Source organism: Danio aesculapii, chromosome 7 (genome assembly GCF_903798145.1).
Source record: "Danio aesculapii chromosome 7, fDanAes4.1, whole genome shotgun sequence".
In the NCBI taxonomy this organism is placed as follows: Eukaryota; Metazoa; Chordata; class Actinopteri; order Cypriniformes; family Danionidae; genus Danio; species Danio aesculapii.
Window position 1 is genome coordinate 50,620,488 of NC_079441.1, and position 23,907 is coordinate 50,644,394.

General features: G+C 34.3%; 2 protein-coding genes across 4 annotated transcripts in view; both read left to right on the top strand.

Moving 5' to 3' along the window:
• Positions 1-4,608: 4,608 nt before the first annotated feature.
• Positions 4,609-9,961, top strand: leap2 (liver-expressed antimicrobial peptide 2). The gene is made up of 3 exons (XM_056462111.1): positions 4,609-4,731; positions 6,285-6,454; positions 6,681-9,961. Exons 1-3 carry the CDS (start codon positions 4,621-4,623, stop codon positions 6,718-6,720), a joined length of 321 nt encoding a protein of 106 aa, XP_056318086.1. The 5' UTR covers positions 4,609-4,620; the 3' UTR covers positions 6,721-9,961.
• Positions 9,962-13,019: 3,058 nt separating this feature from the next.
• phka1a (phosphorylase kinase, alpha 1a (muscle)) overlaps positions 13,020-23,907 on the top strand; it is a 33,521-nt gene continuing 22,633 nt past the window's right edge. The window contains exons 1-12 of one of the 3 annotated variants that reach the window (XM_056462114.1): positions 13,020-13,132; positions 13,292-13,427; positions 15,912-16,070; positions 18,138-18,185; positions 19,096-19,264; positions 20,800-20,882; positions 21,690-21,770; positions 22,362-22,460; positions 22,568-22,714; positions 22,819-22,872; positions 23,067-23,189; positions 23,612-23,707. In XM_056462114.1, the coding sequence (XP_056318089.1) occupies positions 13,350-13,427; positions 15,912-16,070; positions 18,138-18,185; positions 19,096-19,264; positions 20,800-20,882; positions 21,690-21,770; positions 22,362-22,460; positions 22,568-22,714; positions 22,819-22,872; positions 23,067-23,189; positions 23,612-23,707 (1,137 nt within the window). In that variant the 5' untranslated portion in view covers positions 13,020-13,132; positions 13,292-13,349. The other 2 variants (XM_056462112.1, XM_056462113.1) reach the window with 2 other exon arrangements.

The window sequence follows — 23,907 nt, forward strand, 5'->3', positions numbered from 1 at the left end:
AAAGCATGTATAAAGTAGTCCTTTCCTTGAATCTCCACTCGCTTTCATAAGAATTTAGTTCCTTATCTTTTTCGGATGATAGAATGTTCCAGTATTGCTCCATAATCTGTTGTCTGTTGTTCGGTACAAAGAATTATCTCCAAAACCAAATCTGTAAAGTGATTTAACTTGCTCTTCAAACTGCCAGTACTTGTGAATTCATCCAAAAGTCTTAAGTTGCGTGTGTGATTCTGACAGTGACCTTCAGGCAGTCAGATCTGTGTGGATGGAGCTGGATACAGATTTCAGAGTTACACAGAAAAGCCCCCTGACCATTAAAAAAAACATGATTGATGGTTCTGTTCACCCCATTTAGTGCTGGTTACCCAACCCGGATAAATGTCTCAAAGGCCGTTTTTGTCTATCTGCATTTACATTTTTTTTTTTAATGCAGTGTGTTTTCTGTGGCCTGAAGCCCAAAATGTCCCTATAGTTTGACTATACAAGTAATGTTTTAACTACGATAGCATCTCAGCCTATGTGAATAAAATAAATCATTCAGAGCAGTTCAATCTTTTCAGCACTTCATTAAATAAACATCATTGTTCAAAGTTTTGGGTTGGTGCCATTTTTGGATGAAGTAAAGCCAGCAAAATCTCTTATTTAGTCCCTAAAATTGTGTACACTGTTAACGATTTTTGTAAATTACACAGTATTATGGACTGTATTTACCATAGGACAGTTATGCAGTATTTTAAAGTTGCATTGAGAAAATTACTCTATATTTTGCTGTAATATTTTACAGTGGATATATAAATACAATTCTGTAAATACATATACTGCAAGATAAATGGTGCTGTAAATGTAAATACAGTATTTACAGCACACTGCTGCCAGTAAGTTATGGTAGATTTTACAGGAAAACAGTGTAAAATCAGTAATACTGTTAAATATTATTAGAAAACAATATGAGTTTTCTGTTAATATATAGTAAAATGTTATTCAATTCTACCAAAACCTTTTATCCAATTTGCTGCTCAACAGAAATGCCTGATAAGCCCTGATGGTTTGCATGATTACAGCTAAAAAGATGATCTTACTTAATTGGAAATCTGTTATCAGAGATGGTTAAATGAATTGATTTATGTCATTCAAATGGAACAACTAAATCTTGAAACCTCACAGAAATACCTAAAACCACATGGGGACCTATCTTAAGACTTATAGGAATTTAACGTGTGTATATATATATATATGTATGTTTTTATGTATATGTATGTATGTATGTCTATATATATATATATATATATATATGTATATGTATGTTTGTATGTATGTATGTATTTATGTATATATATATATTTGCTAACAGAGATGATCCCTTCTCGTTTTTTTGTGGTGAAGACCCACACCTAACTGACAAAGGTCCAGAATTTGTCCCATACATGAGCTTATTTTGACTGCTATGCCATCATAATAAGTGAAAATAACACATTGAAAAGGCTTTAATACTACTGTAAGTGGAATCCTCTGTTGGCTGTTGCTTCAGTGTGACTTCAGCTAATCAGTTTTGGCCAATGCAAACAAATATTTTACATGAGTCCAATATCCAGCTGTGCAAGAAAACATACAATCGGATGTAAGAGAAGTCATCTTTCACGACTGTATTGTTTTTAAATGAAGAAAACATTTTGCAAGAAACTTTTATTGTAAATAATGGACCTTATTCTTGAAAGAAAAAATGACCAGTAAAAAGGTGTGAAGCACCAAAAGTGGACCATATTAAAACTGATTTGAATACTATTTTGAATACTCACAAAAGGTGTGGTTATGATGACCATCTAACAAGCTAATTCAGAATAATGCTTAAAATGTCACTAAAAGGCAGAATTAAATTTCATAATTCAATAGAAAATGAGTCATATAATTGCAAAAATGTCCACTTTTTGAGAAAAAAGAACCACCACTTTCACCAGGCTGGCTATGGGCGGGGGGTATTGGAGATATTGTCAATTATTCTGTACTATTTTATCTTCTTTTTGTTGGTATTGTACTGTTTTGTTAAATAACTTATTTTTTAGATTTTCATGTGTTGTATATTTATATATTTCATCATTTTCAGAATAGCGTTGCATTTTTCTGTTATTTTTCTTCAGTGTTATTTGTCTCTTCATTATCAAAATTTTTATTTTAAATCTATGTGACTCCAAACTTAGGTATTGATTTTTGAACAGTAATGACAGCAAGCATAAAGAGTAAAGGCCAATCTTCAGTGTATAGTTATATAGTCAGATGACGTTATGTTGACCCGAATAAACACTTACCCTGTAAAGATTGAATGCAACATTGATCTGAACAAATCATGTTTGTCTCTCACTCAAGAAGACATTTTTTTGCAGAGCCTTGATAAGTTTAACCTTGAGCTCAATCACAATGCCGTGACCAATACAACGAGCATGTTAGAAATGCTTAAATCAAGGGCATCGGCTTATGAAACAGCTATTATTTATGAGGGTTGACAATCCCAAGATGATAAGCATCGCATCCAGTAAACACCATGAGTCAGTGTGAAACCTTTGTGATGAGCTGGATCAGTGGCGCGACTCATGTCTGACCCGTTTTGAGCTACTTTTGTGTGTGTGTTTTGAGTGTTTTTTTTTTGTTATTCTGCATTAAAACACAGCAAACACTAGTCTCTAATCAGTTATTGTTATTTTTCAAGGCCCCTGTCTGTGCTTCTGATAACGAGGAGACAGAAGAATTGTGTCAAAGGAACTTTGAAGAAACCTGATGGCTTTGATTTTGATTCAGATTCCTTTCCAGTAATAGATGTCTAATGGATGTCAAAACATAGAAGTCTTAGCTAAAACAAGGATAAATTTGGCCTATCAATGAAAATCAAATGCATGTCATCAAATCAAATACACAGATTAGACAGCCTTCATGCTGTCTTCACTTAAAATAATTACGTAAGCCTATTGCTTTTAAAACGATTAGTTGACTTCTTAACATAATTGAGTAAACCTATTGCTTTAAAAACGATTAGTTGACTTAACATAAAATGATTTAGTAAACCTGTTGCTTTTAAAAAGATGAGTTACTTTGTTTAAAATGATTGAGTAAACCTGTTGCTTTTGAAACGATTATTTGGCTTCACTTAAAGTAATTGAGTAAACCTATTGCTTTTAAAAAGATGAGTTGACTGCTTAAAATGATTGAGTAAACCTGTTGCTTTTAAAAAGATGAGTTGACTTTACTTAAGATAATTGAGTAAACCTGTTGCTTTTAAAAAGATGAGTTGACTTTACTTAAGATAATTGAGTAAACCTGTTGCTTTTAAAAAGATGAGTTACTTTGCTTAAAATGATTGAGTAAACCTGTTGCTTTTGAAACGATTAGTTGGCTTCACTTAAAGTAATTGAGTAAACTTATTGCTTTTAAAAAGATGAGTTGACTGCTTAAAATGATTGAGTAAACCTGTTGCTTTTGAAACGATTAGTTGGCTTCACTTAAAGTAATTGAGTAAACCTATTGCTTTTAAAAAGATGAGTTGACTGCTTAAAATGATTGAGTAAACCTGTTGCTTTTAAAAAGATGAGTTGACTTTACTTAAGATAATTGAGTAAACCTGTTGCTTTTAAAAAGATGAGTTGACTTTACTTAAGATAAATGAGTAAACCTGTTGCTTTTAAAAAGATGAGTTGACTTTACTTAAAATAACAGTAAACTGATTGATTTTAACACAATTAGTTTATTTTACTTAAAATATTTTAGTAAACATGTTGCTTTTTTAAACGATTAGTTGACTTAAAATAATTGAGTAAACCTATTGCTTTTAAAGCGATTAGATGACTTCACTTAAAAAAGTAAGTAAATTCATTGCCTTAAAATTTGTAAGAAAATGAACTGTGCATGAATTTAAAAATGAACTTAACAGGTCTAAGTTACAATGGATTTACTCACTGTTTTAAGTAATATCAACATGCTGCTTTTAAGGCAATGGGTTTACTCGCTTTTTAAAGTAAAGTAGATAACTTTTTACAGTTACATGTGTAGTCAATCATTTCTGTCTGTTTGAAGTCCTGTCTGTTTCTAGTTTTGGGCTAGACTTCTATTAGATTTCCATTGAAAGCCGGAATTAAACCTTGTTTTATTTAATCCATCTGATTAAATAAGATGTTTAGACATCTACTGTATTAGACAGACTTCTTTTTAAACACATACACACACAAAACTGCTTGCTTAGATATTTATCTGCACGTTAAATTTGGGTTTCACTTTCAAGAAAGCTGCAAATTCCCATCCCAGCTCTAAATTGCTGACATGCATGTGTCCAAAATATGATTGATTTTTATTCTTAAGCCTCATTCCTCTCGTTCTTTCTGATCCCTTGCTTCTGTCAACTCTGGCTGCGTTTTCTCTCTCTCGCTGTCTCTTTCTCCCAGAGCCCCAGAGGACAGCTTATGCCAGTTACAAACATTAGGCAAACATGTGTTACATCTGGTATTGAAGAGAGAGAGAGAGAGGGAGAAAGAGAGAGAGAGAGAGAGAGAGAGAGAGAGAGAGAGAGGGATGAGGGAGAGGCATTCAGTCTCTCTTATGCTGACTGGAGGGTATATAAGACTGTCCATCGTCTCTATCATGAGTATCACTGTGAGCTCAACTCAAACTCACTCACTCAGCATGAAGGATCTCAGTCACAGAGGGGCTCTTGTAGCCTGCTGCCTGCTGTTTCTGCTGATTGTCCAACAGGTACTTATGATCATTTTTCATTTGCAGTATTGAAAGTGTAACTTACTGAAATGTATTTCTTTATAAGCATCTGTGCCTCCATTAAGAACCTGTAACATCCATAAAATCTTTTCTAAACTCATACAGTATTTTATATAGAAAAAAGTTATTTATTATTGAACTTTATTTAATTAAAATGTATTATTTTCTCTCACTCTTTAAAATAAAGGTTATTTATTAATATCTGTGGTTCCATTAAGAAACTTTAACATCCATGGAACCTTTTCAATGCACAAATGTTTAGAAACAAATAGAAGAAAACATTTATTGAACACTGAAACATTATTGAACTGATTATTTGAGATTTATGTGAACATTATTGAATTGTTCTTTTAAAAGCCATTCACTGATCTTTGTGGAGCCAAATGTGGTTATTCTTCACCATTAGGCTACTGCTAAAAACCTCCTCTGTTTTTAAGAGTGTAATATCACAGCTAAAGTGTTCAGTTTTCAGTTGTTTCAGCTTCATTTGAATCATTTTTATCTTAAATAAAATATTATTGACAAAACATTTTAATCATTTATGTACATATAGGTTCATATTTGTAATTGCAATGTTTGAAATATATATTTAAATGTCTAATTGTGCTGTATTTTGAAATATAAGTTGCATATATGAAATATATATTTTATATATTTGAAATCCAAACATGTATATTAAGAAAAATAACAAGCCACAGTGATGGGAAATATCACCTAAATGTTTTGCTTCAATTTGACTTGTGTTGGTTCAGTTTAGTTTTAGTTGAAATATTAAAACGACATTAATCAAAGCAAGAATACATTAATAAACTAAAAAAACAGTCAAAAACAAAAATCACTACTGCAGAGATTAATTATAGATTTTACATCAGAAGTTTTTGGAGCTGACATTAAAGGATGGTTCACCCAAAAATGACAGTTCTGCCATCATTTACTCACTATTTACTTGTTTCAGATCTTTCAGAGTTTCTTTCTTCTGTTAAACACAAAAGAAGATATTTTTAAGAAATGTTGGAAACATGTAGCCGTTTGAAAAAATCAAATAATTCAAAGATGATTCCTTGGATTTACTAAATTAATAAGTTAAGCGGTTTTAAGCTACTTATTTGGGCTGAATTTAAACAAACAAATTAAGTTGATCATTACTAAATGTAATTTGTTGGTTTAAATTCAACTCATATATTGTTTGCAACAATTTTGCAGAATATTTTTTTTTCAGTGTAGAAGTCTGTGGTTACAGGTTTTCTTCAAAGTCTCCTCTTTAACAGATAAAAAAACTCAAACCACTTATAAACCACTTTATGGTCTGTAAATAATGAGTACATTTTCATATTTGGGTGAACTATACTTTTAACAATGCAATTTCCTTATAATGCAATGCATAAATAAACAGAAGTACACCTATTGAAATATTTTGACAGTGTAAATATAAACCATGCAGATAGGGCTGTGTGTTTTATCATGCTTCTTTAAATGGATTTGAAGCTATTAAGTTTTATTATTGTGGAGCTCACTAACACACTGTGCTTCAGGTGACCTGCAGTCCCGTGCCTCAGCCGGACACACCCTCAACCTCTGTGCAGAAAGTTCAAAGGTCACTGAAGAGAACAGCTCGAATGACTCCATTATGGAGGACTGTGGGTACTAAACCTCATGGTGCCTACTGCCAGAACAACTATGAGTGCTCCACAGGAATATGCAGGTGAGTGCAGTGCTTCATTTTCCTTTTTCCTTCAGCTTAGTACCTTTATTCATTAGCGGTCGCCACAGCGCAATGAACCGCCAACTTATCCAGCAAATGTTTTACGTAGCGGATGCCCTTGCAGCTGCAACCCATTACTGGGAAACACTCATACACACTTGAATGCAGTGTTTCATACTTGTTTTATTCTGCTGATTCTCATAATAATATATGTGTTGTTCCTCAGGAAAGGCCACTGTTCCTACAGCCAACCGGTTAATTCCTAAAATGAGGTTTCTACACCATCGTGCACGACAAGAGCTTGATTCAGTGAGCGGCAGCAGGCAAATGAATGCGCAACGCAGTTAATCATCAGTTAGAAATATAGTCAAGGCTATAGTGCTAAGCCACAAAGGAGGCAAGAGGTAATGTTCTGAAGATTGTGCTTATCAAAGGTACATAAAATGTGGACTCTTTTCAAAGAAAAATCAACATTAACCTCATAACCTACGTGCAATTAATGGGAAACATTATTGGTGGGCTTGGCATGACAGTTTGAGTTTCAGGTTGTTCCCGAAAGGTGGTACAGTGTATGAAGAGTTCAGATGAGAAACTTCTAAAGTGCTATCTGAAACTGTCTTCTAAAATGAGCATTTTTTTTCTCAGGCTCCTCTGTGTAGGCCTAGTAATTTCACTTTTATGACAATAAATAGGTTCTTATATAAAAATGCGACACCAAAAGCTCCAAAAGTATCGAATTTATTCACTTAAAAAAGGCTACCTCAGCGAGTAACGTTTCGAGCACACCGGCTTTTCATTAGACTGTGCTCAAAATGTTGCATGCTGTGATATATATACTGTACACTTGTGAATCCCTGTGGTGTATATGAATGTGAAACGTTTGTAACCTTTGGTGTTGTGTGTATATATATATATTTGTCATTTTTCTTGGCTGTGCACCCAGTTTAGATTGATGTGCATGGTTTTAAAACATATACAGTTGAAGTCAGGATTATTAGCGCCCTTTTGAATTCTTTTTTCTTTTTTTTTAATATTTCCCAAATTATGTTTTACAGAGCAAGGAATTTTTTTTACAGTATTTCCTATAATATTTTTTCATCTGGAGAAAGTCTTATTTGTTTTATTTCAACTAGAATAAAAGCAGTTTTTAATTTTTTAAAACCATTTTAAGGTCAAAATTATTAGCCCCTTTAAGCTACATATTTTTTTTCGATAGTCTACAGAACAAACCATCATTATACAATGACTTGCCTTATCACCCTAACCTGCTTAGTTAACCTAATTAACCTAGTTAAGCCTTTAAAAGTCACTTTAAGCTGTATAGAAGTGTCCTAAAGTATATCTAGTCAAATATTATTTACTGTCATCATGGCAAAGATAAAGTAATTCAGTTATTAGAAATGAGTTATTAAAACTATTAAGTTTTTGAAATGTGCAGAAAAAATCTCCGTTAAACAGAGGGGAAAAACAGGGGGCAAAAATAAACAGGGGGGCTAATAATTCTGATTTCAACTGTATTGATAAAATAAAATAAATAGGTTCTTTCCATTGCATTTAAAGTCTGTGTCAAATACAATGTTTATTTTGCTATCTTATATTGTTATTTTTAAACTGAAATATTAATTCATGCAAATTAATCCAATTTAAAAAATTGTTTTGGTAATCTTCAATGAAAGTCTGACCATTCCACGTTTGGAGTTGCGGACCTTCGGTTGACAGCAACCTGAGGGCTTCCATAGCAACTGCATATGAATGCCCTCTCTCACCATTAGCTTGCTAAAAGAGAATGATGTGCACAAGAAAGCCACACCCCTACTCAATATTCCGTTTTAGCTGGAAGTACATTAACTTGCTGAGATAAAAGTCTCAGAGACTTCTGGTTCACGCAAGGAGAAATAACTGAACTTAAACAAAGTAGCCTGAGAAAAATGCTAATTTCATTCATTCATTTTCTTTTTGGCACTTTATTAATCAAGGGCAGCCACAGCGGAATGAACCACCAACTTATACGTTTTACATATACGTTTTACACAGCGGATGCCCTTCCAGCCACAAACCAGTACTGGGAATCACCCATACACTCTCACATTCACACATACACTACAGACAATTCAGTTCAGGGGTCGCCAATCTCGGTCAGTTGCCAGTGTCCCTGCTGAGTTTAGCTCCAACTTGCCTCAACACTCCTGCCTGGGTGTTTCAAGTATACCTAGTAAGACCTTGATTAGCTTGTTCAGGTGGGTTTGATTAGGATTGGAGCTATAATCTGCAGGACACCGGCCCTCCAGGAACAAGTTTGGTGACTCCTGATTTAGTTCATCCAATTCAACAATAACGCATGTGTTTGGACTGGGGGAGAAACCGGAGCACCCGGAGGAAACCAACGCTAACATGGGGAGAACATGCAAACTCCACACAGAAATGCCAACTGACCCAGCTGGAACTCGAACCAGCGACCTTCTTGCTGTGAGGCGACAATACTAACCAATGAGCCAACGTGTCACCCAAAATGCTAGTTGTAGAAAAAAATTCAGATGGAGCTTAGAAGCTTTTGATTCCGAACCCTTCTTATGTGATTTTGGGCCAGTTTCCCTCAACCAGATTAAGTCCAGTCTGTGTCCTGAATGGAGTAAAGTACGGCTCTCGCCACCCACTGCTCATCTCAGGACTAAGCTTAGTCCAAACATGGAAACTGGAATGTAGTATTAGATCATGTTACTTTGAAGCCATAAATGCAAGTGGAAGCAAGTGGAAGCTTTGGAGTGCTTTAGCTCAACCCAAATGTCGTTGAACCAAAGAGAGAAAGGGGACAGAGAAAGTGCAAAGGTTGCCATTATTGATTGCGCCTAGATATTATTAATCATTTGCCTCAACCCTTTGGCTGTGTGCTCACGTTTGTAGTGTTTAATTTAAGACTCATTTACCTGTCACTATTTATGTTGTTATACACCAATGTCTACACCTATGGCTCAAGATCGTTTCAATACTGGATTACTTATTTATTGTATCTCTGTTTTTGTATGACTCAGCAGTTTATCTAAAGTCTTTTATATGTATCTGACTCTGTATCAGTCACTATATGATTTATATATTTACAGTACTGTAACTATAAATGTGATCATAAACCATGAACACCAGCAGTCATAAGTGTTAACTTCTGGAAATTTACATTTATACGTCATCTGAAAGCTAGATAAGCTTTACATTGAGGTATAAACATTGGGAATCGGAAAATACTGACAAAATGGCCTTTAAAGTTGTCCAAATTATGTCAAATTAGATTGAGTTTTGATAGATTTACAGTAAAACATTCTTTGAACATGATCTTTACTTAATATTCTAAGCATGTATAGCATAAAAGAAAGATTGGTATTTTTTAATTGAATATATTTTTGGCTATTCCCACATATATACTGCTGCAACATACGACTGGTTTGTGGTCACAAATGTGCATGTCTCATATGAGTGAACATTTGGGTTCTGAAATAAAAATTTGTACTGAGAAAATTGGCTCCTTTGTCATGAACTTTACAGTTGTGCAAATAACCGCAGTTATGCCAGCATATTTCTCAGCAGTAGTTCCAGTAAAAGCTTCGATCTAGTGCATTTGAAAATACATTTGTGGATTTGGCCTGAATAGCTAGACCTTTGTCATTGTCAGAGATTTGTCACGCAAGCCTCAGGGTTTGTGACCTGAGACCAGAGATCCACATGCGGCACACAGCAGCCATTTGACTGATATGGCAGACCCAGACTTTAGTGAGGTTAGCCAAGCATGTGCAGTGCAGATTGGAGACTCAGAGAAACAAATAAATCAGTGTTACTGAACAAATTACAGAACACAACATTTCAAATGAGTGTTTTTTTTGTGGGCATTTTAATAGTTGACCTGACAGATATGGGAAGAACATGCCTATATGAAGTCGTATAGCGGTGACGTATAGCTGTGATGATTATGAGACACAGTTTGGCTCTTGACATGTTCATGCACGGTCTGAGTGACTCTGGATTCCACAGAACTACAGTTCAGTGCACAACTGCTGGTCAGAATGCAGAAGTATAACCCATACCACACTCGCAGAAATAAAGGTTCATGAGCTGTCACTGGGGTGGAACCTTTTCAAAAGGTACACATTTGTACTTAAAGGGTCCAAAATGGTACCTCAAAAGTATATATTAGTGCCTAAAAATTTTTAAGAGGAACACTTTTGTACTTTTTAGGTATTAATATCGTCACCTTGGAATTGTAAGGTTCTATCTGCGTTCTGAATGATTTTGAGGTATTGAGCTTCAAAGTTTTTGCATTCCATATGGCAAACAGTATGTGTGTAACATTTGTCTTTTAAATAAAAAGTCTTAAAATGCAAAGAACTTATAAAGAAAAACATCTTATAATGTAAATAAGTTGTCATTTAATAAGAATGTGTCAATAACTCAATTTTGACAAAAATGTCAGCTAGAACCTTATAATTCTAAGGTGACCATATGTACCCTTGAGGTATTAATATGGACCTTTAAGGTACAAATTTGTACCTTTTAAAAAGGTACCACCCCAGTGACAGCTCTCATAGCCAGCCTTTATTTCTGAGAGTGCACACTCATGACTATTTTTCTCTGAATTTAATATGAAGGTAGTTATATTTCTGCAAAACAAGACAATATTAGGTGGGTAAATAAGCAGGGGAATTTACAACAACAACAACAACAACAACAACAACAACAAAAAACTCTAAAATGAGGATAAAAATTCAGATTATTATTACAAATTCAGAGGAAACAAAACCATTATTCTTTTAATTAATTCTTAATCTTTTAAAGATCAGTCCCAGGATGTTACTATGCTGCCACTTAGTGGACATGGGTGCATCAATTCTCAAATAAATCATTCATTTTCCTTCAGCTTAGTCCCTTTATTAATCAGGGGTTACAACAGCGGAATGAACCGCCAACTTATCCAGCGTATGTTTTACTCAGTGGGTGCCCTTACAGCTGCAACCCAGTACTGGGAAACACCCATACACATAAACTAATTTACACTCATACACTACAGCCAATTTAGTTCATCCAATTCACCTATAGCGCATGTATTTGGACGGTGGGGGAAACCGGAGGACCTGGAGGAAACCCACACCAACACAGTGAGAACATGCAAACTCCACAGAGAAATGCCAACTGACCCAGCCGAACCAGTGACCTTCTTGCTGTGAGGTGACAGTGCTAACCACTGAGCCACCATGTTGCCCTCAATTAAACTACGCTACTGTTAGAAAATAAATGCAACTTGTACTTTTGTTCACTTTATATCAGAGATGCTCAAACTATAAATAACCTAAATAACTTAAATTAAATGTTTCAATTAAATGTTGTAAATTAATCTTTTTTTTTTTAAATGAACAGCAGATAGAGAACAATTCTGAAGTCCTCACTGAGCAAATCAAGGCAAAGGCAGGTGCAGCTTAAATAGTGTATGTGGCATTAAACTCCATAGTGTTATAAATGGAATTCTCGTGTTTTCATTATAATAGGTTCCTAATAATTGGTAAAAAATATATGTAATGCATGAGTTAACATGATTAATGTTTTCTATTTAGTTTTAAATAAACAAGAAAATTATTCATGGAAACATTTTAATACAACTTGATATATTTTTAATCAAGTTTGTTTTTTTGCTCTTTATAAGAAAAAGTTTGGACACCCCTGCTTTATATAAAAGGAAATAAAGTAAGTAAATAAAAGCTAAAATAATGGTGCTAAACAGCTGGACTCAGTTTGACCAAATGTCCACAATGTAGGCCATGCCATGAGTCAATAATCTCATTTTATATCATTTAATAGGCCTACGTGCCTTGTTTGGAATCATTCTTTCTTGTTTTAAATCAAAGCCTTTTGTAAATTTACTACAAATAATGCTGTGAAATTTAGTTATTAATTATTTAATTATTATTATTTAAAGGTTTTACATTATAAGGTAACTGTCCATTTACGATACGTTTTTTTATGCTATGCTAACTATATTTTTAATACAAAATATTTAGGCTATTAAATTAATAATAATCATGCATACATAAACATACAAACTCTAAGTTTTATATATAAAATATATCACAAAATATCTGTTTTGTGCGTAACAAAATTATTAAATAAGGCTATCATGTCACTCTTTAAGAATGTGTACACTGACAATAATTCATCTGTTTTTTAAATGAAGAATTTGCAAATAACAATTACAAAAAAGGCATCAAGACAAGTACAAACTAAAATAACTAAATACTAAATAAAACTAAATCAAAAGAAGCTGTATAGCATTCACAAGACGCCAAATAAATACAGATTCGTGGCTAAATAAGTGCGTTTAAACGCAGGTTCGTCCAGCATGACGTCAAGAACATGACGTCCTCTGTAATTTAGTGAGCTGTGTAACAATCTTTAAGGTGAAAGTTTTTCGACCTTATGCCATCTCTCCAAGCAGGTTTTTATTCTAATTCACAAACTCTCCTTTTAAATGTATATCGCTACAGACGTACTGTATACATTACATATAGGCAGAGCACACTGGTGTTATTTTGAAAAGTCGGAAGATCCTCCCAGTTGCCTGTAACTGGCTCGTATAATCGCGAGTGTGCTGTGCACGAGTAGCTTAATTTAGTTTTCTTCCGGATTTTGCCCGTACTTGATCAGGTTTGTCTCTATTCATCGGGATTTTTAGTCGGAGCAGGTTTTGTGAACACTGGTGACAGTAGTTTGGTCACGCAGCGCACCATGCAGCCGTTTGACAACTTGGTTTCAGATTCGTCCAGCTCGACTCCTCTTGTTCATGTCCATGTTTGTTTACTGCAGGAGGATGTTGACGGCTCTTAAAGCATAAAGGTGTTTCGTAAACTTGATTGGAACTAAAATGAGGAGTCGCAGCAACTCTGGAGTTAAACTTGACAACTACGCGCGGATAGTTCATCAGACTATTCTGCGTCATCAAGTGAGTGCATTTCCACACGAACCTGATGCTTCTGTAACACAGATCAGAATTTCAAGTCTCATCTGTGTTACACTTCTCAAGTTTGTTTTCTCTAAATGTGCTTTCATACACTTAAATTCTAATGTGTAAACTGTTTCTGTATCCTGCCTTCATATGGATGTGACATTTGCAGTAAAAATTCAAAACATAAATTCACATAGAAAGTCGATGTTAACATTATATAGACACTTGTGTTTATATTTTCCAAAACAACTAACCAGAGTTATAGCATCAGAAAAATATTAATCTGTAAACATGTTTTATATTTTAAATGAAGAAAATATGCAAGCGTATGGAGTCAATCTAGGGCCATATATACTTGCAAATAAGTTTTGCAAATAAAAAATAAAGTATTGAGCAAAACAAATGCTAATCTCCAAAGCAAAAAATAATTTTGCTGACAAAAATAAAGAACTGCAAAGGGAAAATTAAGTTTTGAGAAATAAAAATGAAATTGCAAACCAAATGAACTGCAAATAAAAATCAAGCAGTGCAAAAAAATATATATTTGCAATTTATATATATATATATATATATATATATATATATATATATATATATATATATATATATATATATATATATATAAATACCTGCCCCTATAAGCGACGTTATTACCTGGAGATACATTATCATGAGGTGGTGTTAGGTCTGGTGTTATGTCGATTTGTCCTATCTTGTCAGATTGTCCTACCTTCCATTCAAAAAGTAGGTAGCACATTTTGATGAGACAATATGTAACTCATCAGATTTTACAGCGTAAATGTTAATGTGGAGTAGTGTGATATGAAGCTGTAATATCACCCTAACCTATCTAATCCCTTACCCCGACCACAGAACCATACAAAAACAGTGTTGGTAGAATAATCTGATGGGTAGCATAAAATGTCAGGTCACTGGGCCTGCCATAAATGCACAAGTTTTATAGTTTATATATAGTTTTTATATATAGTTTTTTTGTTTTTAAATTGCAAATAATTTAGTTTTTTTTGCACCGGTTGATTTTATTTGCTGTTCTTTTTTGTTTGCAAGTTCAATTTTTATTTCTCAAATTAATTTTCGCTTTTGTGATTTTTGGAGATTTGCATTTATTTATTTATTTTTGCTCAATACTTTATTTTTTGTTTGCAAAACTTTCTTTTATTTTGCAAGTATATTTGACCCTTAATTGACTCCATACAAGCTTTATGGATGAGACTAATAAAGTTTGTAAGCTTACAGTCTACAACACACTTTAGAAATTCTGTGAATTAAACTGCACAACCCAAAAGAAATAATGCTAATCAAAAGGATAAGAGTCGCTCTCTATAGAACAAAAATCATGGATTTTATTTGACATTTCTGCATTTATGAGCAAAAAAAGCTTGGTTTTGGATGTGACATCTCTCTGTCATGGATGTGACAGATGTGAAATTGCCACTTGTGTGATTTTGGTAAATCAAATATAATTGTTTGAAAACATTGACAGAGACATTTTTGAGTATTTTAACAATACTGTACAATACAAGCCACAAAAACACTTAGAAAAGGTTTTCGCTATTTTGGTGAAAACTAATTTTACTCTCTCTCTCTCTCTCTCTCTCTCTCTCTCTCTCTCTCTCTCTCTCTCTCTCTCTCTCTCTCTATATATATATATATATATATATATCTATATCTATATATATATATATATATATATATATATATATATATATATATAATTTCAGTTTTTTTTAAATGCAGTTGAAATGTTTGACATAAGCAAACAACTTACAAGTGTTATATGGTTGGCAATGTACATTCATAAAAGAAAATACCATTGAAAATAAATGCAACTGTTTCAAAATTTCATTAAAATAATGATGTGACATTGATTTTACCAAAAACAACAAAAACACTAGTATTTTGAGATAGTATTGCAAATCACGAAACCTTTATTATTATTGTCATCAAAATAGTTATTGCTTAGTCAATTTCTACTGGAATAATGTTATTAATGCATTTGTTTGAAGATCGTTTGTAACCTTAAGCTGTCTTTGAATTCCACTTATGATCAATTGACATCACCCTTGATAATTAAAATAATTGATTTTTGTAGTTTCTTTTTTACAAACACCAAACAATTTTACATAAAACACACACATACACTTCCCCTCTCCCTTCTTACTCAAGCCCTTATTTCTCTATGACCAGTTTCTTTGTATATGTACTGTAGCACTTCCTGTGTGTGCTGTTTTGCCTCTTCATATAGAATCACCTAATGCCTCATTTGTTAGTCACTTTGGACAAAAGCATCTGCTAAATGACTATATGTAATTGTACGTAATTTCTAGTTTTCTATATGTGGTTTGTGTTTGATAAGGGGAATGTGATGTTTACTTATTGATTAGATGTGTGTAATAATACCTGAAGCAGTGACAGAGCCGAGTAATCATCTACCTATTGCACATTTTAAATAACTTGCAGGATCCAGTGACAGGTCTGCTGCCAGCAAGCAAAGAGCAGCCTGATGCCTGGGTGAGGGACAATGTCTACAGCATCCTGTCGGTCTGGGCTCTTAGTCTGGCTTACAGGAAAAATGCAGACCGTGATGAAGACAAGGCTAAAGCCTATGAGCTTGAGCAGGTAAAAATGGGGTTGGCGTATGCTTGTGTTGCGATTTGCTTCTAGATGTTCACAAGTTAAAGGCACAATATGTACGATTTAAAAAAAAATAATAAAATGTCCATAAACCGTTAGAACAGTGTTCTGCATTTTGCAGTCTTATGTTACTTGCATTATCCCAAATGTTTGAGAGAATGTTCAAATAAGCCATTTTAACTAGTGACACAGACATTGTCTTGTGTGGTCATGCTATTGGTGTCATAAACCCTCAATGTCCTGTTTAGTTTTACACAAAAAAGGAGAAACACCAGAGACATTTTAAATTCTGTGAGTTTTATCAGAATTCACAGAGCTGCAATATAACAGAACATATTTCATGATTTCATAAAAAGGTGCTACTTCTTCCCTGCATGATCACAAATGGAGGAAGAACTGGAAGTGGTTGACTGTGGCGTAGTAAAAGCTCCACCGCTTTCATGCCGTGTCACATTCGTCTCTCATCAGCAATTACTTCAGCAGTCTTGTTTTGTTTTCAGCCTTATTCGGCTTCATACCACCATGATAATAACCTTTGAGTACTTTAGCTCATCAATAAACATGATTTATGAAGGAGTCACATAGGATGTAATGAAGATGACAACTACCATGATTTCACAGCATGTCATTAACCCTTTCACGCATACGATCACACCAGTGTGATGAGCATTGGCTGGTCCCTGAAGCATACAATCACACTGGTGTGATTAGAACATTCAGAGCTCATATCATCAACTGCTAAAATTTTAATCTGACGGCGCGCGCTGAGGCACAGAAATAGGTGCGCAGCACTTGCCATAAATCACAACGTATCCAATTTAACATTTATTTTAGATCTCAGACATTCAAATACATATGACTACAAGCAAAACATACCATTTAAGGCTTGTAAAACACACATGAATGACTGTGGAGATGGCAATAGTAATTATTTTTCAATATAACTGGACGATGTGCTTTATTATTATAATAAAATTATGAATAAACAAATGACGTAAATCCAGCAGCTAGAAGGGAAAAAGCTGAAATTGTAATTTAATGAGATATATTGATTAAATTATGCATTAATTGTATTTTATTAGCATCTATCCCTCCCTAAACCCAATTCTCACTGTAATGTAAACATTATTTGTTGTACAGTGTCACAAAAATGATACTATGTTGACATGAGGATCCTCAGCTGTATCCCATCTAGACCTTTGCAGGAGAGGGTGAAGTCTAGATAGAACTTCCGATCGCAGCTGTATCCCTTCTAGCAACAACGGCGGCGCCCATCACCCATCATATAATATAAATAATACGATTATTATTATTAAGCAGTTTAAAAGACAAAATATATGTTCTATCACATATTTGAGAATCAGAAATTTCACATTATATTTAGAACATTTGTCAATATTAACAGAAAAGGGCAAAAAGAAATACAAATTACGATATATATATACATATCATTGCGGCTGCTGGGTGATGTGATAAACTTGACGGCTCCCCATGTGAACTTTAGAACGCAATGGATTCTAAGTAACTGTCACAAAAAATAAAAATAAAAATAAATCATGCAGGAGGGTCAGCTGGAGTATTTAAAACTCACAAATAAAAGGGTTAAACTACATCTTTGGTTGTTGTGAATGCACACCCTCTAGTGGTGAAAACTACATACTGTGCCTTTAAAGGTTTTTAAGATTTTTGTTCTGTAGCAGCATTTGTTTATGAGAAATTTACATGCAAACTAAAACTGGATGAATAAATATCTGTGACTAAATATTTCAATGACATTTGCTTGATCTTGGATTAGAGGCCATATCACATTGTTCACCACTGTAGTGTATCATTTTACGTCTGTGCATCTTTTTAAAGGTCAGTCGTTTGATTCCCACTGTGTTTATGGATCAGTGTATCTAAGCCATCTCTTTACAGTTGGCTCAGAAGTGTCAAGTTACACTTTCCTGTGCTATTAAATCAGGAGCCGAAAGGTCACAGTTGAGCCTGTGTTCCAAGTGTTGTTTTTGGAGGCAGTTTGTGTACGCTGATATCTTTTTTTTCTTATTTCAGAGTGTGGTGAAGTTAATGAGGGGAGTTCTTCAGTGCATTATGAGACAGGTACTCTTAACCATTGACTCACTCACTTGACACACTACAAAGATAGATACAGTAGGAAGTAGGGATGCATGATAAGATTGTTTTTAGTCTGACACCGATTATCATAAAATAACCTTTAAGCTGATTCTGATACTGATATTGGTCAATTGCATACAGTACTACTAGCCTGTTTTTTCAGTCTTAATTTACTAAACATGATGGATTGGATCTATTTAACAATAAACCATTCAACCTTTTAAAAGGAGGCACAAGTTAAGCTAAAAATATATATCATACGACCATCTTGAAAATTGATTTATGCCATTAAGTAGTCCTTGTAAAACATTATTTGAAATAAAATAGAACTTGTTTATTTAATAAACTAAAAATAAAAGTTTATTCAAGTTAAATAAAATCGAGCCAGTGCTGTTGCAGTATGTAAATTGTACATTTTGCAGACATTTTAGCCATAAATAACCAATTGTATTGTACCCATGCTTGAACATGGAGCACACCAGTTGCTTCCCCATTGCACATTTTATATTCTATACATATTAGATGCAGGTCTGATATTTTGTACAGATTATATTTTATTTATTTCTTTATTTCTTTATTTCTTTATTTATATATTTTTGCAAGTATTTTATGATTTTCTCTGAGAAAAAAATGTAATTATTGAAAAGATTTTATTAATGAACCATTAGTATCTGCCTTTTACATATTATTTCCAGTAGCTTTAAAATTAATCTAACATCAGCGGATAACTTTTAACCTCCAATACATTGGTGCATAGTAGGAAGATATTAAACAGCCAGTTCTCTCAATACATCGCATGAGTTTCACTTTATAGCACATTCCTCCTCTATATAAACTTCGTAGTGCTCTCACAGTAAGTGCCCTTTCTTGTCATTTCACACTCTTATCTCTTTAGCTGGACAAAGTGGAGAAATTCAAATACAGTAAAAGCGCTTTGGACAGTCTCCATGCCAAGTATAACACTCGGACCTGTGCCACTGTGGTGGGTGACCGGGAATGGGGGCATCTCCAGCTCGATGCCACCTCTTTATACATGCTCTTTCTAGCCCAGATGACCGCCTCAGGTACATCAGGTTTTGCTCTAAAGCTCACATAACATGACTTAGTTCACCCAAAACTGATAATTCTGCCACAATTTAATCATCCTTAACTTGTTCCAAACCTTTTTCTTTATTCTGTTTTACTCTGAAGCAGATATTTTGAAGAAACCTGTAATTATTGACTTCTGTCGTATTGGTTTTCCTACTATTGAAGTCAATGGTTACAGGTTTTGAGCTTTTTTCAAAATAACATCTTTTGTGTTCAACAGAAGAAAGAAACTCATAAAGGTTTATAACCACTTGAGGGAGAGTAAATGCAGCTAAGACAGTTTATCAAATAAATTGACTGTAGTCATAGTCTTGAGCAGCTGTAAGGTCATTTAGGTACCTAATGTTTATGTATAATATACATCTTATGCATTTGGAACAACAAGTGGGTCATAAATTGACAGTACATTTCTTAAAGAAAATTAACCAACAATTACAGTTTTTCTTATAATCCTGTCGCTTGTGCATTCGTACACGTCTTTAACAAACGCACAAGGGGTCAGTTCACCCAAAAAGTCTGTTATTAAATACTCACTCTTGTGTTGTTCTAATCCCCTGAGACTGTTGTTCATCTTCAGAAAACAAATTAAGATATTTTAGATGAGTCGGCGCCAGTGGTGTAATGGTTAGTGCGTTGACACATGCACTCTGGTGCTCACGGCGTCCCGAGTTCGATTCCCGTCTCGCGGTCCTATGCCGATCCTTCCCCTCTCTCTGTTTCCCATGCTTTCTTGTCAATACTCTCTACTTTCCTATACAATAAAGGTAAAAAAAATCCATAAAAAAATAATTATATATAAAAAAAAAAGATATTTTTTTGGATGAAATCTGAAAGCTCCTTCATTCTCCATGTGCAGTGATGTCCCGACCCCGAAAAAAAAAAAAAAAAAAAACATCTTCAAAACATCATCTATCTTCAATGGTTTAATCAATACATAAAACAGAAATAACACTAGTTATTCAGCAGTTTCTTCTCCTCAGTGTCAGTACATTCACAAGCTCTGTGCACTGATGTGCAGAACTTCCTCTGTTTGAAACAAAGCACAGGCGCATCTGAGGTAATATATCAGCAGGCAACTGAGGGTAATGCAGAGTACAGCGCTCTCATGAACACGTGCACTATACTGACACCTGAAGAAAAGAATCTTTTTTTTTTAATGTGCGCACAGAAGTATTCTCATAGCTTCATAATATTCCATTTGAACCACTGAATAAATATGGTCTGTTTTCAGCATTTCTTTTTTGTCATATTTTTCTGGACTTCTTGTTGTGACTATCGCTATCTATGGAGGATAAGGGAGCTCTCAGTCTATGTAAAATATCTTCATTTGTATTCTGATGAGAGGATGTTGGGGTTTAAAACAACACGAGCGTGAGAAATGAATAACATAATCTTATTTTAGAGAACTAACCCTGTGAGTCGTGGATTCTGATTGGCTGTTACCGGTTGAAACTGTAGCCTAGCATTAACAGAACTTCTGACACATATCCTGGGTCTTTTGTTCGTTTAGGGCTGCACATCGTGTACACTCAAGACGAGGTGGATGTGGTCCAGAATCTGCTGTTCTACATTGAAGCTGCATACAAAGTGGCTGTAAGTCTTGCAGGATCATTATATGCTGCTTGCTTTGACATTTTTAATGATTTATGTTTTATATTTTTTAAATGTGTTTCCATCAGTTTTACAGAAACACTGTGAAGTATTATAATTCACATACAGTTGATGACAGAATTATTAGCCTCCCTTTGTTTTTTTTGGTTTTTTAATTATTTCCCAAATTATGCTTTACAGAGCAAGGAAATGTTCACAGTATTTCCTATAATATTTTCTCTTCTGGTGAAAGTCTTATTTGTTTTATTGCAGCTAGAATAAAAACAGCTTTTATTTTTTTACAAACCATTTAAATGTCAATATTATTAGCCCTTTTAGCTATATATTTTTTTGATAGTCTACAGAACAAACCATAGTTATACAATAACTTGGCTAATTCCCCTAACCTGCCTAGTTAACCAAGTTAAACCTTTAAATGTCACTTTAAGCTGTATAGAAGTGTCTTGAAAAATTTCTAGTCAAATATTATTTACTGTCATCATGGCAAAGATAAAATAAATCAGTTATTAGAAATGAGTTATTAAAACTATTATGTTTAGAAATGTTGAAAAAAAAATCAGCTCTCTGTTAAACAGAAATTGGGGGAAAAAATAAACGGGGGGCTAATAATTCTGACTTCAACTGTATATGGTTTTGTGGTTTGATTTGAGGATTGTGAACCTCAGAAAGACTAGCAAGCAGTTACTGGAAGCTAAAGAAGATGTAAATAAATAACACAGAATTATTATTGTTACTATTATTGTTTTCGAAGAGCTTCTGTATCTGATGTCTTCTTTCACGATATTTTAGGACTACGGGATGTGGGAGAGAGGAGACAAAACAAATCAGGGGATCCCTGAGCTCAATGCCAGCTCAATTGGGATGGCTAAAGTGAGTCCAGTGAAACACAACAAACAAACAAATCAAAGGATCCTTTTTTGTCATTCTCTCTCACACACACACACACACTTCCAGCTAATGTTGTCCGTTCTCCACTAAGCAGCTGAGAATTCTCAGACTTGCATGATGGAGGGGGTTTCAAACTGTGCGCACATGAGCACTGTCTGTTAACGTAGTCGGTGAACACGATCCAATGTAACCTCAACATGGCCTCTCTGGTATTAATGTTCCTTCCCTGCCAGCTTGTGTCATTTCTATTTGTTCCTCTTGTGACACTTTGTTCTTAGAAGAATGGTTCTGGTTGTTCTTTCTCTCTGTCAGAAGACAGAGTACCAATCAAAGGGCAGGGAACTGGCTCTTAACCTACATTTTAAACCTTGAACTGGTTTGATTTTTGTATTAAAAATTTAATTGTGGCTTACTGATCAAAATCATAAATGTAACCTCAAATATTTAGTAGTCTGTGGCCCTAGAATTCAGTGCACAGTGAATGAATACTAGCTTTATTGTGAGCATTGAACTGAGATTTTTGCTAGGGCAAAATACTGTAACAGCCCCTGAATGAACCCTTTGTTAATACAGGCAGCACTTGAAGCCCTAGATGACTTGAATTTGTTTGGGGCCAAAGGGGGGCCAGACTCTGTGGTTCATGTCTTGGCAGATGATATCCAGCACTGCCAGGTAAATCTGTAGAGATTACTATACCCGATATTTTTCTACGAATTAAAATAATAATAATAATTATACTAATAAAACTGTGTTTCTACTGCCACACTTTTTCCCCCCAGTCTATTCTGAACTCCATGTTGCCCAGAGCTTCAACATCCAAAGAGGTGGATGCCGGGCTCCTGTCTATCATTTCATATCCAGCCTTTGCAGTGGAAGACATGGAGTTAGTCAATATCACTAAAGAGGAAATTATCTCCAAGCTCCAGGTCAGTTCTTGATCTCCGACATGAGGAACTTGTTTTGAACAGCTGCTTGGTTCTCACACTAGCATGGCTTATTTTTAGCTACTTGCAAATCTTTCTGTCTTTAGGGAAGATACGGCTGTTGCCGTTTTTTAAGAGATGGCCACAAAACTCCTAAAGAGGTCAGTATATCTGATAGATCAACAAATTAGAAAATCCATCAACTGTATAATAATAATAGTTTCTTATTACAGTTTATATTTATGTAGTGTAGAATATCTAACGACAATTAAATATTATTTTGCATCTAGTATTTAGTATTATAACAGAAATACTTAAATGTGTAACTGCTAAATGGATCTGTTTTTTCCAATAGGACCCCAACAGGTTGTATTATGAATCTGCTGAGTTGAAGCTTTTTGAAAACATTGAATGCGAGTGGCCACTTTTCTGGACCTACCTGATCTTGGATGGCATCTTTATCAACAGTCCAGAGCAGGTACTTTTTCTAGTTAAATTAAAGGAAATGTGTATGGCTGTAAAACAGATTTAAGGATATTTGCACCTTGCACATTAAAAAAACAGGGTTTGGGTCAATATAGTTTTAGAGAGTTAGAATATCACAAGCATGCAAAACATCATGGGATAGTTAATTCCAAAATTAAAATTTCCTAACCGTTTACTCACACTAAAGTGGGTCTAAACTTTTGTTGAACGCAAAACAAGATATTCTGAAGAATATTAGGAAACTATTGATACCCAGAGCAAGAACAAAAAATATTTTTGTTTGTGTCATAGCATGTCTTGCATATGTTGTTTAATTGTTAGTTGCCTAAATATGTAGCCATACAGATACTGACTCAATGGCAATGTGTATCAGATGTATAGCAGACTATATTTCTATATTTCTGTCCTCTTCAGGTTGAGGAGTACAGAGAAGCTCTGGAAGGTATCCTAATCAAACAGAAAGATGGGATTCGGTTGCTGCCTGAGCTCTACAGTGTTCCTCCTGATAAGGTAAGAGACCTTTTCATAACCATTAAAACCGAGGAGTTTTAAATAATTCTGATCTGGGGTGAAATATTCCGATTAAATTTTCTTTTCATACTTTTTATTTAATTACTTTTATTGATTTTCTTTATACCACAATAAACGTGAACACATAACTCATAATGTGTGTAACACCCTGTACAACCCTACACAATACGATCACACAT

What these genes read in the sequence shown, in the direction of transcription:
- leap2 (XM_056462111.1), top strand. Translation starts at nt 4,621, where the DNA reads ATGAGTATCACTGTGAGCTCAACTCAAACTCACTCACTCAGCATGAAG. An exon ending in TTCTGCTGATTGTCCAACAG is followed by an intron (nt 4,732 to 6,284) that starts GTACTTATGATC and finishes ACTGTGCTTCAG; the next exon opens with GTGACCTGCAGTCCCGTGCC. An exon ending in TGCTCCACAGGAATATGCAG is followed by an intron (nt 6,455 to 6,680) that starts GTGAGTGCAGTG and finishes GTTGTTCCTCAG; the next exon opens with GAAAGGCCACTGTTCCTACA.